The 19,291-nt window shown below is 35.3% G+C and overlaps 1 protein-coding gene across 4 annotated transcripts; it reads left to right on the plus strand.

The window, feature by feature from the left end:
* The first annotated feature begins 7,355 nt into the window (after window positions 1-7,355).
* LOC140839718 (uncharacterized) lies at window positions 7,356-14,142 on the plus strand. Of its 4 annotated transcripts, none has more exons than XM_073206637.1 (11): window positions 7,356-7,564; window positions 8,201-8,769; window positions 9,271-9,448; window positions 9,521-9,749; window positions 10,059-10,198; window positions 10,444-10,733; window positions 10,839-11,051; window positions 11,143-11,661; window positions 12,058-12,723; window positions 13,087-13,599; window positions 13,801-14,142. In XM_073206637.1, exons 2-11 carry the CDS (start codon window positions 8,506-8,508, stop codon window positions 14,020-14,022), a joined length of 3,234 nt encoding a protein of 1,077 aa, XP_073062738.1. In that variant the 5' UTR covers window positions 7,356-7,564; window positions 8,201-8,505; the 3' UTR covers window positions 14,023-14,142. The 4 variants fall into 4 exon arrangements, with proteins under 4 accessions (XP_073062738.1, XP_073062736.1, XP_073062737.1 ...); XM_073206635.1 differs by having other exon boundaries at window positions 7,357-7,564; window positions 13,084-13,599; XM_073206636.1 differs by having other exon boundaries at window positions 7,357-7,564; window positions 9,524-9,749; window positions 13,084-13,599.
* Window positions 14,143-19,291: the final 5,149 nt, after the last annotated feature.

Genomic DNA, 19,291 nt, shown 5'->3' on the forward strand with positions numbered 1-19,291 from the left:
GACTTGAGCATCAGAGTAGCTACATCGGAAAAACTTTCTGGCTCCCCGCTAACGATCTTTGTTCTTAAAAGTAAGCATATCATCTTTTCCAGGAAAAATTTACCTCAGCTCCTGGCAGGATGGGGTTATATCGCTCTGCAGAGGCTACTGTGAAGAAAGAGGGATCGATTTCCCAAGAAGAGAGGTCTTGGGAGAGAGTGAGCGACCGGGTTCTCTCTCCTCGGCTTGGGTCCTGGTGGTCTTGGTCTCAACCCCTTTCCAAGCCTCAGACTTTTCCCGAACCTCGGTAGCCAACCTCTCGTCAGTAGCTGCCCGAGCTTCCTCGACCGCAATCTTGGCTAGTGCTTTCTGTTCGGCAGCCACCTTCTGAGCTGCTTGTCTCTTTTCTTCTGCTGCCTTCTCAAAGTCCTTCTCTTGGCAGAGGCTTCTTGCATCTCGGTATTACCTGCAAAGAAGGGAAAATTGTCAAGCAACAAAGTATAAAAAGACAAAAGGAAGAAAAAAAGAGGAAGGAAGAATTATCAGGTTGAGCACCCGAGGTCTCAAACTCGTCTATTGCCCTATCCACAAAGTCTTAAGCTTGGGCGCTCAACCCAAAAGCCACTAGGCTTTCCTTTGAGATTAAGAGAGAAGAGGAAAATTTTTGCCCTTCCACGAGCTCATGATCTAGGCCTCTTGAGTTTTATAGTGACCAGGGAGCTCATGCTCGGCAAGAAGGTTGGGTCGGAAGCCAATCGGGAATTTCGGGGAAGAAGAAGTATAGAATAAGTGGGTTGATTAGAAGGTTGTGCATCATGAAAAGAATGTATGTCAATGCCATTATACAGAAAGAATTGAGATGAAGATGGTTCAAGAGTACATTCATAAAATGAGCCACCTCATTATAAAAATAAGGGATGAGAAATAAAAGGTCGATACGGACCTAATCTCAGGAGAAAGTATAGAACCTCTTTGGGGGCTGGTCAGCCTGGTTTGAGGGACCAAGGATAAAGATAAAGTGTGAAGAAAGAATTTTTGGAACACCATGGAATACTCGGGATATCAGCTCATCAGTCCTCGTCGATCCCTAGGCGAAGCGTACTGACCATGGCAGAACACCATGGGGTACTCAGGGACTCGACCTTAGCCTTGGTAGAAGTACAGACTTTGCCATTACTCTTCTCCCGGGCATTAGAGGGCCAGACAGTCTGGAGGATACTTTTGGACTTTTTGGAAGGGAGGGAAAATACTAGTTTTTCTGAAGGAACGATGAGGAAGATGGAGAGACACACAGAAGGGGTGGAATTGGAGTGCAACATGGCAGACTCTAGGTCCGAGGCATCACAAGTTTGGCACCCGATGTGGAAGAAGTAGAATTGCACATATCTTGGAAAAAAAATATTACTTATGAGTAAAATAAAGAAGAAATTAACCGGAGTAAAAGACACAAGTTCGCCGAAGATAGAGAAGGTGACGTCAGAATCTTAGGAGCAGGAGAACAAAGCTCGAGGATGCAAATGTGTAAAGTGAGGTAAGGCAGTTAGTATTTATATGAGAGAAGAAAGCGATTCAAGCTGTTGATCTCGAAATAAAAGGATGTGATGCACCTCGGAAATTGAAATGAGTCGACTCGAGAAGATGGAAAGTCGGGTCTTGTAAATGAAGCGGCATCTGTCAGGAATCTGTCTTTTTGACTATTAGGGCTTATGTCATGTTGTCATCTGCCCTAGCCTCGCTTAAATTCAAAATATAAATTAATATATCGCTCGAGTCCAACCTAATCACTCAGGACAACGAGTAAGACTATAGCCTAACTATAAAAAGAGGGAGTGGTGATACCCCGGGAACCGCCCGGGTCATCCTGGAACTCGGGCAGATGATAGATCAAAAAGATGGAGAAAGCTGAGGTAAGAACCAGCTGGGATAAAGTGACTCTTTAGTAAATCTTCCTTGGACGATCAGACCAGTGCATGCTCTAGTAAGCCTGAATTCTTAGCTTAGCCCGAGAAATGTAAGATACGTAACGGATCAGGGGGCCTGTCTATGTTCTCACATTACGATAACTGCTTGGGCATTTCAAAATCATTATCATGTCATTCAGCGCACGTAGGGGTGATGTCACAAAACTAGAAGCAATATGGGTTTTCAGTTGGGATAGTGTCAAGGAGCGGTGTATAGACATCCATCTTGCCATGAGGAATGATCAGACATTGAAAATAACGTCGTCATTGACCTATAAATTCCCAAGTTTACTTTATCATAAGAAATTCTATTTACAAAACACTTTTCACAAAGACTCGATATATACTTTCTATATCGCACTTTCCTTGCGTAAACATTTAACCGATTTGAACGTTGGAGTGGCTAAGCTGGAAAACCTTCCAGTGCCCCGCTAACGTTCTTTCTCTTAAAAGTGTGAAGATCATTCAGCCCGGGGACTACCCGCCCGATCTCTAGCATTCCCGTAAAGCACATATCCGGCCCGGTAAATCTTCTATCCAACTTACCTGATTTACCCCGCTGACATCAATGGATTTTCCTCTTCAGATTTCGGGAAAATACGTCTCACTGTGTCGAACTAAAAACGTAATGCAATTCAAGTGTCATATACTCGAGTGTGAGAAGAGTTTGAGATTGGAGCCTCCATGAGGTTGTGTAGTTTGTGGATGTGAGTTTTAGAGTGACAACGAGGCGTATGGTGTTGTCTAGATGGTGATGTGGTTTGAGAGAGGAAAATAAAGAGTTTTGGAGTTTGCCTTTACTCTGATGCTATAAACTAGTACAAAATATGTGATGGATATAAATAATGATTTGGTCATATAACAAGAAAAATTTATATTTTATATTGTAAAGTTTCAGCATCAATTATATATCTTTTCATTTCGAGAATTTTAATTATTTATTATGAGTTGACAATTTTAATCAATTGTTGTGAAAATGCTATGTAATATATCACAAGTTAACCTCATATTAAAAAATATTAAAATAATAATAAAAAAAGGACTAAACAATGTAATAAAAAGGCAAAAACATGACTAATGGTTTATTTATAAATATGAAAAATTCAGCATTGGCTCGACTTCCGAGGAGGTTTGACGAGTCCAAGATAAAACGTGATCGGACTAAACAATGAATCTGCCAGCCCTATTATCCACGTGGGTGAGCATTCGATTAATTCGGTTATTGACTAAACCGAATTAGCCATCCACATTCGAGCTATCCAAGCACGCAAGTCAATTGTACAACTATTTTTGTCATAGATTTCACGAATTAATTTTATTAGATTCATCTTAAACTTTTATTTAAATCATTTATAAAAAAATATTTTTTTATATTTAAAAAAATATTATTATAAATATGAAGTTATTTTTATTGCCTCACAAAAGACCTGTGAAGCCAAGTTTTATTATTTGTTCTTCTAGAAAAAATTTAAAGATATTTTGTTGAAATTGATGTAGTGTTTATATATTAACACTTACTGTTAATTAGAATGAGAAAAAAATATAAATAACATGTAATATTAAAATATATTTATTTTTATAAATATTTCTAATTTATATACACAGGTCGGTCAGGTGTTCATCTATGTCATAAATTGTATTATTTTGCTGTCTCAAAGGGATTCTATGATTTAAATTTCGATTATGGGACAGATAAAATAAAAATTATATGTTCTAAAAATTGTCGGTGCAAATTCAAGGTTTGCACTTTTCAATTTCCTTAAAAAAATTATTAAAAGGACAACCTTCTCAACTGTCAACGTTGACATCCCCCACCCTAAGTCATTAACATTAATATCAACTAATTAAGTAAACAAAAGATTATGTTTGTGTATATACAAAATCATTCACATTTCTAAATAATTTATATTTCTCCCATAAAATTTTGAAATTAACCAGAAGTAATTTTTAATAATATATTGATTTCTATATAAAAGATAAAATAGTATAAAATGATTCATAGAGATTACTTATTATTAGTATGATAACATTTTAGTATTTTTTTTTTTTGAGAATATTATGATGTTGTTATCTATGTTTTCGTAATCAAACAGATGATTGAATCAGTTTATTTTAAAAAAAATTGTCTAACAGTTCAGATGTTAAACTAGAAGATCGGACCATTATATTGTTATAATACATAAATGTTAATATAATATGATGAATAATATATTTTAAATTTTAAAGCCAAAATTATTTATATAAATAAACAAAAAAATATATTTGTCAAAGTTTAAAAATTAAATAGTTATATACATATATTTAAAAAACCAATGATATATATATAAATTAAATTTAAGATTTTTAAAAATATAAAAAAATCGAAAAAACAGTTTTTCTGGTTCATAGCCGGTTCCACCGATTCTTGCTTGATTTTGATAAATTTGAAATCTAATGCGGTTTTTGAGGGTGTTTCGTGCCGGATCGGTGATTGTTACTGATAGAACTAACCGACCTGATCCGATTTTGAAAACATTGGTTTTTACTTTATAAGCATATTCTTTGTTTTGGGTGATGCTACATATACATTGATATTTGCACATTAAATCTTATATGACAAAAGAAATCCATTTAAAAATTTAATTTATCAAAATCTTATGTTATATTGAATATAAAATTTAATGATATAACGATAAAATCTCATATACAAGGGTTTTTTTTAAAACTAATTTAATTTTAAATTTTTTTTTAAAAATAATGTAAAAAAAAAAACTTTTGCAAAACTAAGGCAATCCGCGCTTACGAAGCGCGGACGCTGCGCACGTGGACCAGCGTCCGCGCTTCGTAAGCACAGACGGAGTCTAGGTCAGTGACTAAAAATTTTAGCGACGGAATATATACCGAAACCGTCGCTAATTAGCGACGGTTTTAAAAAACTGTCGCTTAAATTGACTCGGCGACGGTTAATAAACTAGCGACGGTTTGTAAACCGTCGCTAATTGCCAAAATGTCCATAATTGTATCAACAGCGTGCACATATACGCCCGATAATCTTGAACTTTCAACAGCTTGCAACTTTACAGTATGCAATATACGCTGCGGAAAGAAAATTTGTGCGCTGTGAAAAAACCATTTTTGTTGTAGTGAAGACAGAGAAAAAACAAACAAGAAATTGTGTGAGGTTTAGGTGCTTTAATATATTAAATACACTAATTAAATACGTAATTAGGCTTTAGGTCTATTAATGGGTTTAATTAGGCTCATTAGTCTTAATTAAAATAATAAAAATATTTTTTGTAAAATAAGTTTGTGAATTTAATAGCCGGATTGCCAAAAAGTTCGTATTTTTGTTGAAAAACCAACACCGATAAAATTTACGTCCCGACGTATATAATCACTTCAAAACCCTTTATTTTCAAAAATAAGAAAAAGAATCACCCTTATTTTAAATAATTAAAAACAATTATTTAATAAAAACATTTTTTTTATTTTTCAGCCATCGGTCTCCGTTCCTCGATCGCAACTCGAATAACTTTTAAAAATATATTTTAATGCAACCATGTAGAAAAATATATTTTAAACACGTAAATATGCACAACATAATTAATTAATGCAATTAAAATATTTAATTAAAATACACGAGAATTTAATAATTGTATGCACGTGGCCTTAAAATTTTCGGGGCGTTACAAACAGCGTGCACATGTACGTCCCGGATAATCTTGATCTTTCTACGGCTTGCAACTTTGCAGCGTGTAATATACGCTGCGGAAAGAGAATTTGCGCGCTGCGAAAATCCACTTTTGTTGTAATGAAGACAGAGAAAAAAACAGACAAGAAATTCATCAAGTACATGACATTCGACCACAGAATGATGTTGAGGAATATGAACAACATTCAATTGAGATATCCCAGTCTTACGACATCTCCACAATCCTATGAAAAACTTATTTCTTGATAAATTTCTTGTTTGTTTTTCTCTGTCATCACTACAACAAAAATGATTTTTCGCAGCGCGCAAATTATTTTTCCGCAGCGTATATTGCATGCTGTAAAGTAGCAAGCCGTTGAAAGTTCAAGATTATCCGGGGCGTACAAATGCACGCTGTTGATACAATTATGGGTATTTTGGCATTTAGCGACAGTTATAAACAATCGCTAATTAGCGACGTTATGGAATAGCGACGGTTTATAAACCGTCGCCGATTCAATTTCAGCGACAGTTTTTGAAACCGTCGCTAATTAGCGACGGGTTTGCTATCAATTCCGTCGCTAAAATTTTCCGTCACTGACGTGGACCAGCGTCCGTGCTTACGAAGCGCGGACGGTGGTCCACGTGAGCAGCATCCGCGCTTCGTAAGCGCGGATTGCCTTAGTTTTGCAAAAGTTTTTTCTTTTACATTATTTTTGAAAAAAAAATTTAAAATTAAATTATTTTTAAAAAAAACCCCATATACAAATGACGGTAAATTGGATCTATCGTAAATGTCATTACATATTTTTACTGTCAATTAGTTATTAGGAATGTTTGGTGTGTAACATAACGTTGTTTTCGGTGCTCACTCATTTTCTACATGCAACCTACTAAAATTATTCAAGTTAGGTTTATTATTTATAAATCAATTTTCAAATATTTTTTCAACTATATTTTTATGTATATTACCAACCATATCGTATTTTATTTTATAAATAATATAATGAAGATGACTCCCTTTCTTCTACGAGCCAATAACGAAAATGCCACTAATTTTCTGATTTTAGAATAAGTTGAAGGTGGGAGTGACTAGGGTATATGATTCCAAAAAATAAGATAAAAAATTTGTGTGAAACGCCTTCACGAGTAGTATTTTGTGAGACATATATCTTATTTGGGTCATCCATGAAAAAGTATTACTTTTTATGCTAAGAGTATTATTTTTTATTGTGAATATCGGCAGGGTTGACCTGTCTCACAGAGAAAGATTCGTGAGACCGTCTCACAAGAGACCTACTCGAAAATGAATTAATTGTGCTGATTATTATGCCTCAAGCAAAGAATTAAATTATTATCACAATTTAAATTCTAGTTATATCTCATTTATTTATTTTATGTTATTTGAAGAACTCATTAATAATTAATAATTAGAAAGTTTAAAACATAATCTATTTATTTATTTTTATCAATAATATTTAACGTGTCGATAAACAAGACTGCCATAGCTCCACACGATTGACGCTCCGAGTCTCCGACAGAAGAGAAAGACTGGGGGCCGCTTAAGATTTGGTTCGGATCAGACCCGACCCGCCTCTTTCGCTTTTACTAAATCCGGGGGGCATTTTGGTCTCCCGAGAATTCACGAGATTTGACCGAGCTGTCCTTGAACTTCACGCACCTGTTTTCCTTCCGCTTCCCGTTTTGCATCTTTTTGGGTTTTTTGGGGTATATTCTCTCTTGCCAATTTTTGTTTGCCAATTTTTGTTTGTTTTTTTTTTTTTTTGCAGTATAAAATATTATGAACTGATCACAGATGGGCATTCTTACGTCGTCTGTGATTTGTGTATATGGGTTCACTTATTCGGAGTTAACTGGATTTCGAAGTCATTTCTCTGTCTTGTGCAAATGGATTGGTTCTGTTTTGGTGATTGATTTGTCCCGTAAATTCAAGGTGATTCCTTTATATTATCATTCAATTATGGGTTTTCTTTTGCATGCTTGTTTTGTTGGGATGTGGGATTTTTGTTGCATTTTTTTTTTGTTTTTGTAATTCTCAAGCTATCGTTTATGATGGTGGTTTTGGGCTGGGGATCTCTGTGGCGTTTTCAATTAGTTGAAATCGAGTGGAGTTTTTGGGTTTTATTTTTGGCATTTTGATCAACGCGTGGAGTTTTGATGTTTATATCGTTTTGAACGCAGAGATTTGTCAATTGGGTTTCAAGATTTCGTCGTTTTACTAGGAATAATTAGGGTCATTTTGATCGGATATGATTTCTAATCGAAAAAACATGGAGAATGGTAGCCAAGATTTATTTTTTGAACTGTTTTATCCAAGGGTAGTCCTTCCTTTTGGTTGTCTCTTTGATGTGTTCACGTACATTGTTTAATTGCCGGACTTCGTGGTTTGATCCTGGTTGATTTAATATATTTTTTTCCCTTTGGCCTCACTCGGCTTCTGTTTAAACAGTAAATGATAAAATCGAAATATTTTGTCTTTGTAATAACAAAAAAATTTCAAATGCTTGTCATTGCTTCTGCTGTATATTTAAATAAGCCTAATTTTCTGACTGTACTCTTGCATTTGCAGTCTTCCTTTGATATCTATTAAGCTATTGAGAGAGTATGGGGTAAGCTATTGAGAGAGTATGGGGCGCTTTGCTGGTTCATGAAAAATATTTATTAGGGCTGGTATCCAAGGTTATAACGGGCAATCTTGTCATCTGGATGGGCATTGCGTGATGCATTGTATTGTTTTTCAATGTCCGATTTAAGTTAATTTCCCTACAAAAATTGGAAGACATCTTCTTGACAGTGGTTTATCCTTTCATTCTAAGGGGCAACAAGTTTTGGCTGTTGATCAAATTAGGAGTCCTGATTCACTATTATATTTCCATGGAGGATTTTGTTGCGTCTCCATGCCAGAAGCAGATCACACATGCTCCTCGAATAAATTCAACTTATAAGGATCTTTGGCTTGTTACTCGAGAAGGGTCCGTCTCTGATTTGGATTTGGCTTTGTCCTTGCTGAAGAAAAATGGTGCAAATGTCAATGCAAGGAACTCATTTGGTCTCACACCTCTTCATATTGCAACTTGGAGGAATCACATACCTATAGTTAGAAGGCTGCTTGAAGCCGGTGCAGACCCTAATGCTAGGGTACAACCTTTACTCCAATATTTTATTATTTTCTATTCTACTCACTTTAAAGTCCGATGCATGCCAAGTTATTCTAAGATGCATCATATGGAGTTCTTGATCTCAATCAACATGAGCAGGTCCTTTTTTCCTTTTTTTTTTTAATCTTCGGACTATTTGTTTTATTTATTTTTCATTCCGTAATTTCCTTGAGTGGAGACACTGGATAATCAGGATAGATTTAATTATGAAGACACATCCATATCGATTGGAGCAAGGAGACTGAATTCGTAGTTCCATGTTGCTAAAAATAAAGAGATTTATAACTATCAGTACGAGGAAAATTAGTCAAACGATTTAATGTTTTCTTCAAATAATTTACTTCGTGGCATAGTCATTAGCTTGTGAGCTTTAGGAGATCATTATAATTCGATGAATGGATATTGCATTTCTTTTATCGATCATTTACTCGTGGATTTGGATTCGCTACTATGATCTAAAATGAGAATGCTGCCTCCTCAGGATGGGGAATCAGGGTGGAGCAGCCTTCACAGAGCTTTGCATTTTGGCCATCTAGCAGTTGCGTGTGTTCTCCTTCAATTTGGCGCCTCTTTTACATTAGAGGACTTAAAATCCCGAATTCCTGTTGATCTCCTATCTGGGCCTGTAATGCAGGCGGTAGGGAGTGAGAACAATTCATGTATGTCGACATAAAAAATGATATTATTGGATTGTTTTGACCATCACTTAGGATGACATTCTACTTTTTCAGTAGCAACCGAGCTCTTCAGCTGGGGCAGTGGTGTTAATTATCAACTGGGAACTGGAAACACACACATCCAGAAATTACCATGCAAAGTTGATTCACTTCACGATTCGTTCATCAAAATGATTTCTGCTGCAAAATTTCACAGCGTGGCAGTTAGCTCCTGTGGGGAAGTCTACACCTGGGGATTTGGAAGAGGTGGCCGACTTGGCCATCCTGACTTTGACATACACAGGTGAGTGGAAATCAGTTTGGTGTTGCCACTCTTCTACTGAAAATTTGAATTTTCATGGAGAACTTGGTAAACCCTTGAGTGCTGCTGAGATATCTGAAAATATTTTGTATGATTACTCATATTTATCCTTTTGGATTTGGCTTCTGTTATGTCAACATTTGAGCTTCTTGTCATTTAGAACTGTGGGGTTTAGTGTTTCTTTCATTTCTTATTTCTTAAAATCCGGAAACACTCATCTTTTTCCATTGGGGTAGTTCTGGCTTGTTTAAAGTCCTATGAGAATGAGATGAACTGTATGTCATTTTGCAGTGGGCAAGCTGCAGTTATCACTCCTCGTCAAGTGACTTCAGGTTTAGGCGCACGTCGTGTCAAGGCTATTGCTGCAGCTAAGCATCATACAATTGTTGCTACAGAGGGTGGCGAAGTATTTACTTGGGGTTCTAATAGAGGTAAATTAATCCATGGATGTGGTGATCTTGGTACTCGCTTATGATTTATCTCCAAAGATTCATGTTTATCTCTTTAGGAGAGGTTGGATTGATAATAGACTAGTTGTAACCACATTATGATAGATTTTCAATTTATTTTAGCTAGAGAGCTTGGATTTGGCAAATAACATGACCGATTAGCATTTATAAGCATCACCATTCATCTTGTTTTAACAGATTTGACTTACTCCTTTGGAAATTTTCAGAGGGACAACTTGGCTATACTTCTGTTGACACCCAGCCCACACCTCGAAGGGTGAATTCTTTGAAGGCACGAATAGTTGCTGTTGCAGCTGCTAACAAACACTCTGCTGTAGTTTCGGAGGCTGGTGAAATTTATACATGGGGTTGCAATAAAGAGGGGCAGCTTGGTTATGGCACCTCTAATTCAGCATCAAATTACGCCCCTAGGGTGGTTGAGTACTTGAAAGGAAAATCTTTTAGTTGCGTTGCTGCAGCCAAGTATCATTCCATTGCCTTAGGATCTGATGGAGAGGTATGGAAATGTGATTAACCACTTCGCTAAGCCTTCGGGAGATATGAATTTATTTTCCTAGAGGGAGAGGTTTCGATAATATGGTTTATCGTTGATGGTTGGCAGGTGTTCACTTGGGGACATCGACTTGTCAGTCCAAGACGTGTAATCATTGCTAGAAGTATAAAAAAAGTTGGAAATACTATACTTAAATTCCATCGCAAGGAACACCTCAATGTGGTTTCCATATCTGCTGGAATGACACACAGTGTAGCTCTAACAGATGATGGCGCTTTGTTTTATTGGAAATCATCTGATCCCGACCTTCATTGCCAGCAGGTTTTTGTTTATATATGTGTGCGGGTTTGTGTTATGCATTTTCTCCTATAAACGAGATACTTAATTTTTTCTATAATTTTTCATCACGTAGCTCGATTCACTATGTGGGAAAAGTATTGTCAGTGTTTCTGCTGGGAAATACTGGACTGCTGCTGTTACCATCACTGGTGATGTTTATATGTGGGATAGTAAGAAGGCAAAAGATGAACCACCTGCTCCAACTCGATTGCATGGGGTGAAAAAGACTAGTTCTGTTTCAGTTGGAGAGACACATTTATTGTTAGTTAGCTCACTCTATCATCCAGGCTATCCTCCTAGTACTGCTGACGGTACAGAGGAGGTAAAGGTCGAGGATGAATCACATGAATTGAGTGAAAATTTCATGTTTGATGATTTAGAGTCCGAGAACGTAATCTCTAATGTGCAGAAGGATTCTGTGAGCACAGGCCTGACAGATCATAGAAACTTCTCTGAGAAAAGAGGGGTACCTACATTAAAAAGTCTTTGTGAGAAAATGGCAGCAGAACATTTGGTGGAGCCTCGGAATGCTATGCAACTTCTAGAAATTTCAGATTCACTTGAAGCAAATGATCTTCGGAAATATTGTCAGGCATAATTCCAAACCTTATTTACCGTTCATGACCCTGCATGCGATTTATTTTTTATTTTTTTGGTAAAACTGGTAGTCCTTTTTTCTTTCTTTCTTTTAGATGGTACTTTCCTCGGTGCTACAAGCTTTTTCTTGAAGTTGTCTATGGCTGCAGTCTCAGTTTTGTCTTCAAAATAATTTTTATATCACAGTTACAGCTTATTACCAATATAATTGGGTATAAAATAATGAATCCATGCAACGCCTCTAGATAATGTGTTGATTGTCTTCTCGATAAGATCATGTGATTCTTCACTAAACTGCCTATCTTATTTATCTTCTGCAGAAATTTGTTCTCGTTGGTTAATGATTCTTAAATTCTTCTTATTTACTTGAGACGTGCAAAATTTACTGCAGGAAATTGCAATTCGCAACCTTGATTACATTCTTACCTTGTCAGCACAATCTTTTGTAAGCACTTCGTTAGATGTTTTAGTAGATCTTGAGAAACTATTAGATATTAAGTCATCAGAGCCTTGGAGTTATCGTCGGCTTCCTACCCCGACGGCTACGTTTCCAGCCATTTTAGACTGTGAAGAAGAGGATTGTGAGAGCCAACTCTTTCGTACACGTGATGATGGTACAAAGAGGTCGCTGTCTTTCAAGAAAGATGGAGCTCAAAGATTAGAAGGCTTTCTGCATGCCTATGAAGATGCAAATGACGGGATCTCCAGACAAATAAGATATTTGAGGAAAAAGCTGCAGCAGATTGAGCTGCTAGAAGAGAAGCAATCCAAGGGTCATCTTCTCGATGACCAGCAGATCGAAAAGCTTCAGAAGAGGTCAGCTTTGGAAAGTTCCCTTGCCGAGCTTGGTGAACCAATCAAAACAACGCAGTCAAAAAATTGTCCATCTATTGATGAAAAAGGGGGTAAGAGAGGGGGGGTATCGAGAAAGCAAAGAAGAAAGAACAAGCATAAGGCATCACAAAAGGAAGAAGAGGCTAGCAATGTCGTAAACAATCCCAAATCAGGCCTTGAGAAAGGTTTCTTGGATTTTGAGGCCCCGCAAGATGCCGATGAGGTGCGGACGGATATTTTTTAAGACATCCATCATCATTTGGTGTCAATGGTTCTTACGGGCATTTATGCACGATCTCTTTTTCTTACTTCTTTTTGAAATCACCACAATTTTTTTATGATCTTGGGTTAAGATTTATATGTGGTGAAATGGAGTAAAAGGGCTTCGGGGCAACTCAATTTTTGAATTGACTTTCAGAAACGGCTTGTTTATCACAAGATTTCATTAATGTTGAGCTCATCGCCAATATAATTTACTTTGTTTTTCAGTATAGTGTTGCAACGGTCCCATGAGGTCACTCTTTCTTTATCATACTTAATTGTTCTTCAAATTTGTTTTAAATAATATGTTTTGAACATATAGGAGAAAGATGTAGATTCTGAAATTGCCATGCTAAGCCAAGGGCCCACGGAAATTCCTTCCAGTAATAAGAAAGCAATTAGAGACCATGCCAAGGATAAGATTGCTACATCTGCATCATCCAAGAAGAAAAACCGAAAAGGCGGACTTTCTATGTTCTTGAATGGCGCCCTTGATGACGTACCAAAAAGCACCCCACCTCCTGTGGTTGCCAAAAGTGAAGGGCCAGCATGGGGTGGCGCTAAAATCTCAAAGGGGCTAGCCTCACTTCGTGAGATACAGGATGAGCAGATCAAAACGAAGGAGACTAAGCGTACGAAACAGATAGAAGAGCTTTCTGATGGCATCGTTAAAGGAAAACTTCAATGTAGTTCATTTGTGCCTTCCTCTCCGATACCTATGGTCCCTCCTCAGAAAACACAGGTACCTACAGCCGAAAAAGATACACCTCCTTGGGCTGCATCTGGTACCCCACCTTCTCTTTCCCGTCCCTCTCTCAGAAACATCCAGTTGCAGCAGGTATGCTTCCTCTATTTGTTGTCACACGTCTCTATTTGTACTTACTTTGCATGGCTGAGTGATGTTTGTATGATTTTCTTGCGGGCCAACATGAATTCCAAACTTGTTGAAGATTTGCTGAAACAAACGTGTGTTGAAATTCTTCCTCGTAACAATTTTTATGTGATAACTATTAGAAGTTCCACCTTTTGATTTTTGCAGGGAAAACAACATAACATGTCTCATAGTCCAAAGACTAGAACCACTGGATTCTCTGTGATAACAGGTCAGGGATCGCCGTCGGAGAATAATGGCGTGAACCGCTGGTTCAAGCCAGAAACTGAGACACCCTCTTCTATTCGTTCGATTCAGATTGAAGAAAAGGCTATGAAAGACCTCAAGCGATTTTATAGTAGTGTTAAGATCGTAAAGAATCAGTCATAGCTGGCCATGGTAACTTTATTCCTTCTTTTCTTCCCTTCTTTAGGTATCATTCTTCTGTAAATTTACTTGTACAGATCGTTTCTGATTTCTTATTCTAAAAATAATCTTCTCCATGATCATAATATACCGCTATGAATATGATATGCATTTCTTGCATGATCTATGGTTCCAAAAATTTAGAAATTTAAAATGTTAGAAATGACATTTTCTAGCAAGTTTGATCATGTAGCTGCTATACTGCTATTATATTGATGTGGCCAAAAATTGTGATTATCCAAATTACTCTGTTGGTTCGTAAACGGGTCCAAGTAACTGGTGGTGAGAAATCTTTGTGGGTTATCATCTGCGTCACAAACAAACGTCAGAGGCGTCGGGGTTTGCTCGGCATAGACACTCTGACGCTCAAGTCAGAAAATAATTCAAAGATGTTAATTGAGTGCTAAAAAGTTTAAGCATAAAATCATCCTCTGAATCATCTTTTATTTATAGATTTTTTGGGAGTGTACAGTGGGTTTGGGTTTTTATAATTAATTTGGACATCAATAATAAATTGAGTCATTACACATCATATATAATATACTCAAACCTCTTTAATTTTGAATTTTTAAAATTGTTTTTTTTTTGACGGATTAATGTGTTATTTACATAATTTTTATAATTATTAAGATGGTTAAAATTTTAAAAAGAGTTTTATAAAATTAATTTAGTAACATTTTTATAAGTTTAACATCTATGTAGATTGTTTGATCTTATTTTTTTTATAGCATTTACAAATACTAATTATGATTCAAAATTAAAAACATTAACTCATATTTTACAAGTTTAAAAGGTCTAAATAATATAGGTGACAAAAACTCTTGGGCCGTTTTTCAAACAAACCATTTTAAAATTTGCCATCAATAAAATCCGAATTAAATCGAACCAACTCGATCTAGTAAATATAAAAACTATATAGTATATTTTGTTTAAAAATAATATTTTACTATAATTGAGAAATTTAACTTCTTGTAAATAAATTTATTTCTATCTTGAATCTATTTGTTTTAATTCAGTATTGTTTTAACGATACTTGTTGATATAATTGTGGACTTTCTTTTGGAAGTTAAAGTTAGTTACAATTATTTATTTTTTAAGTTAAAATAAATCAAATTAAAAGCTTATATTTTTTTTATTTATAATACCATTTTTTACATTATATTGTTAAATGTTTTAATATTTTTTACATACATTGCTAGCTATTTGTTTATTTATAGTAGCTAATCAGTTTTTTAAAAAAAAATGAATCATGTTTAAAGATAATAAAAAAAATTCACTTGAAAAAAAAAAATCCAAAGTTTAAAATTGATCATTTAAATCAAATCTAAAATTTAGATTTGGTTTTCTTTGTAATTTTTTTAATTATAATTAATTATTCGGTTTTGTTTGTTAATTGGAGAATTCGATAAGCGATTCTTTTTAGATTTTGTTGAAAACCAAACTGTTTATTATGAAAATTTGCGGACGTGTCAGATATGGAATCGTGTCAAATATGAAATCCGATTTTCTAAACCAAACGACGTGAGTCTCAAATCGATCTTTAATTCTAACTCCATCGGTAAAGCCTCAAGAACCATAAACTAATTTAGAAAATAAAATAAATTGAAAGGAATATAGATAAACAACATCAAAATAATTATGATTTTACAAATCAATATTTTTATAATTAGAAATTAAAAATAAAAGCTAAAGGAATATTATAAAGTTAAGAAAAATAAAATAATATAAAACGTAAATGAGTAAATAAAAATGAACTATAATTAACGTGTCGTAAAAAAGTAAAAATTTATGGTAAAAAGTAAAAATCTCAAACTCTCAAAATTTACCAAACTATACACTTTATAATATTTTTCTCTCTACTCAATTGTGATTTTCTTCACAAATGAGAGATCTATTTATAGGAAATCTTTACACATAATCCAAAAATAAAATACATCATCACACACTAATTTTCAATATTCAACACCTATTTTTCAACATTCAACATTCACATTTTCAACACAAATATTTTTCACATTTTAAATAATATTTCAACACTCCCCCTTGTGATGATGATCATGATACGATGATGTCTTCATTACGTGTTTTGTACTGCCTCGTTAAAAACCTTACTTGGAAAAACCCATTGGGATAAAAACCATAGTAAGGGAAAAAGAGTGCAGTCACGTAAACTCCCCCTGATGTTGACATGAACAATTCTTCACAAATTTCGTAGATTGCGCATCCCAATATTATATATGTGCTTTCTGAATATTGACGTAGGAAGTGCTTTTGTGAAGAGATCTGATGAGTTTTCACTTGATTGAATGTGACGAACATCAATACATTTATTCTTCTCAAGCTCCTTGGTGAATGCGAAGAACTTAGGAGGAATATGTTTAGTTCTGTCGCTTTTTATGTATCCTTCTTTCATTTGAGCAACACATGCAGCATTATCTTCATATAGTATCACAGGTTTCTCATCGAATGATAATCCGCATGAGATTTGGATATGTTGGGTCATTGATTTTAACCACACACATTCACGACTTGCTTCATGTAGTGCAATAATTTCAGCATGATTTGATGAAGTAGTTACGAGCGTTTGTTTCTGTGAACGCCAAGAAATTGCAGTGCCTCCACGAGTAAATACATATCCAGTTTGGGAACGTGCCTTATGTGGATCAGATAAGTATCCAGCATCAGCATAACCAATCATACTTGAATTAGCATCTTTTGAATACAAAAGTCCCAAGTCTGTCGTTCCTCGTAGATAACGGAATATATGTTTAATTTCGTTCCAGTGTCTCTTTGTTGGATATGTGCTAAATCTTGCCAACAGATTTACGGCAAAAGATATATCAGGCCTTGTACAATTTGTAAGGTACATAAGGGCACCGATGGCACTTAGATATGGTACTTCTGGACCAAGAATATTTTCATCATCTTCACATGAACGGAATGGATCCTTTTCTATGTTTAATGATCTAACAACCATTGGAGTACTTAAAGGATTTGCTTTATCCATATTAAAACGTTTAAGGATCTTCTCTGTATAATTTGTCTGGTGAACAAACATTCCACATTCTTTTTGTTCAATTTGTAAACCCAGACAATACTTGGTTTTTCCAAGATCCTTCATTTCAAATTCTTCCTTCATGTATGACACAACTTCTTGAATTTCCTTATTCGTTCCAATGATGTTTAAATCATCAACATATACAGCAATAATTACGCATCCGGATGTTGTTTTCTTAATGAAAACACAAGGGCATATTGAATTATTTACATATCCCTTTTTCATCAAGTGATCACTTAGTCGATTATACCACATTCGACCTGATTGCTTTAACCCATATAATGATCTTTGTAATTTCACAGAATAACATTCCCTGGGTTTTGAACTTTGTGCTTCAGGCATCTTAAATCCTTCAGGGATTTTCATATATATATTACTATCAAGTGATCCATATAAGTAAGCTGTAACAACATCCATAAGACGCATTTCTAAATTTTCAGATACCGCCAAGCTAATCAAATACCGAAACGTAATTGCATCCATCACGGGAGAATACGTTTCTTCATAATCAATTCCAGGCCTTTGAGAAAAACCTTGTGCAACAAGTCGAGCTTTATATCTTACTATTTCATTTTTCTCATTTCGCTTTCGAATAAAAACCCATTTGTATCCAACAGGTTTTACACCTTCAGGTGTAAGGACTATAGGTCCAAAAACATTACGTTTATTTAGCGAATCCAATTCAACCTGGATAGCATCTTTCCATTTTACCCAATCCTGTCGATTTTTACATTCACCAAAAGATTTTGGTTCATGATCTTCATTATCATTTATGATGTCGATTGCCACATTATAAGAAAATATATCATCAATTTCTTCTATATCTTTTCGGTTCCATATTTTTCCAGTATTAATGTAATTGATAGATATTTCACGATTCTCGTCAGTTTATGGTTCTGACAGAACATTTTCATCATCATGTGTTTCTTCAGGAACATCATTATCTATTTTGTGATCATCATGTGTTTCTTCAGGAATGTCATTCTCTATTTTGTGATCATCGTGTTTCTCTATGAATTTTCTTTTTCGAGGATTTTTATCCTTGGAACCGACTGGCCTTCCACGCTTCAGGCGTTTAATGACATCATGAGTATTTTCAATTTGTTTCTTTGGAATTTCAATTCGAGCAGGGGCATTTGCAGCATGTATATATGATTTAGTTACCCCTTTTGTGTCTGCAAATGCATCTGGTATTTGATTTGCTATTCTTTGCAAGTGTACAATTTGTTGTACATCATTTTCACATTGTTTTGTTCTTGGATCCATATGTAACAATGATGATACATACCACGTAATTTCCTTTTCGGTATGTTTCTGTTCTCCCCCTAACATTGGGAAGATTTCCTCATTAAAATGACAATCAGCAAAACGTGCTGTGAACACGTCGCCTGTCTGAGGTTCAAGATATCGAATGATTGATGGACTATCATAACCGATATAAATTCCAATCTTTCTCTGAGGTCCCATTTTCTTTCGTTGTGGTGGTGCAATAGGCACATACACCATACATCCAAAAATTCTCAGATGAGAAATGTCTGGTTCTTTACCAAATGCAAGCTGCAATGGGGAGTATTTATGATATGCACTTGGTCTGATGCGAATTAATGAAGCAGCGTGTAAAATTGCATGTCCCCATATAGAAATAGGGAGCTTTGTTTTCATAATCATTGGTCTAGTAATCATTTGCAGACGTTTAATCAATGATTCAGCCAATCCATTCTGTGTATGTACATGAGCAACATGATGCTCAACAATGATTCCCATAGACATACAATAATCATTGAAAGTTTGGGAAGTAAATTCACCAGCATTATCAAGTCTAATTTTCTTGATTGTATAATCGGGAAATTGATTCCTCAATTTTATTATTTGAGCAAGTAATCTTGCAAATGCAACATTTCGAGTTGACAATAAACATACATGTGACCATCTGCTGGAGGCATCAATCAATACCATAAAGTATCTGAATGGTCCACATGGTGGATGGATTGGTCCACAAATATCACCCTGAATACGTTCAAGAAACATTGGTGATTCAGTTTGGATTTTGACTGGTGATGGTCTTATAATAAGTTTTCCAAGAGAACATGCTTTACATTGAAACTTATTATTCTGAAAGATCTTCTGGTCTTTCAGTGGATGACCATGTGTATTTTCTATAATTCTTCGCATCAT

The sequence above is a fragment of the Primulina eburnea genome, chromosome 8 (assembly GCF_022965805.1).
Source record: "Primulina eburnea isolate SZY01 chromosome 8, ASM2296580v1, whole genome shotgun sequence".
In the NCBI taxonomy this organism is placed as follows: domain Eukaryota; kingdom Viridiplantae; phylum Streptophyta; class Magnoliopsida; order Lamiales; family Gesneriaceae; genus Primulina; species Primulina eburnea.

What these genes read in the sequence shown, in the direction of transcription:
- LOC140839718 (XM_073206635.1), top strand. Translation starts at nt 8,506, where the DNA reads ATGGAGGATTTTGTTGCGTCTCCATGCCAGAAGCAGATCACACATGCT. An exon ending in CCCCGCAAGATGCCGATGAG is followed by an intron (nt 12,724 to 13,083) that starts GTGCGGACGGAT and finishes TTGAACATATAG; the next exon opens with GAGAAAGATGTAGATTCTGA. An exon ending in GAAACATCCAGTTGCAGCAG is followed by an intron (nt 13,600 to 13,800) that starts GTATGCTTCCTC and finishes TGATTTTTGCAG; the next exon opens with GGAAAACAACATAACATGTC.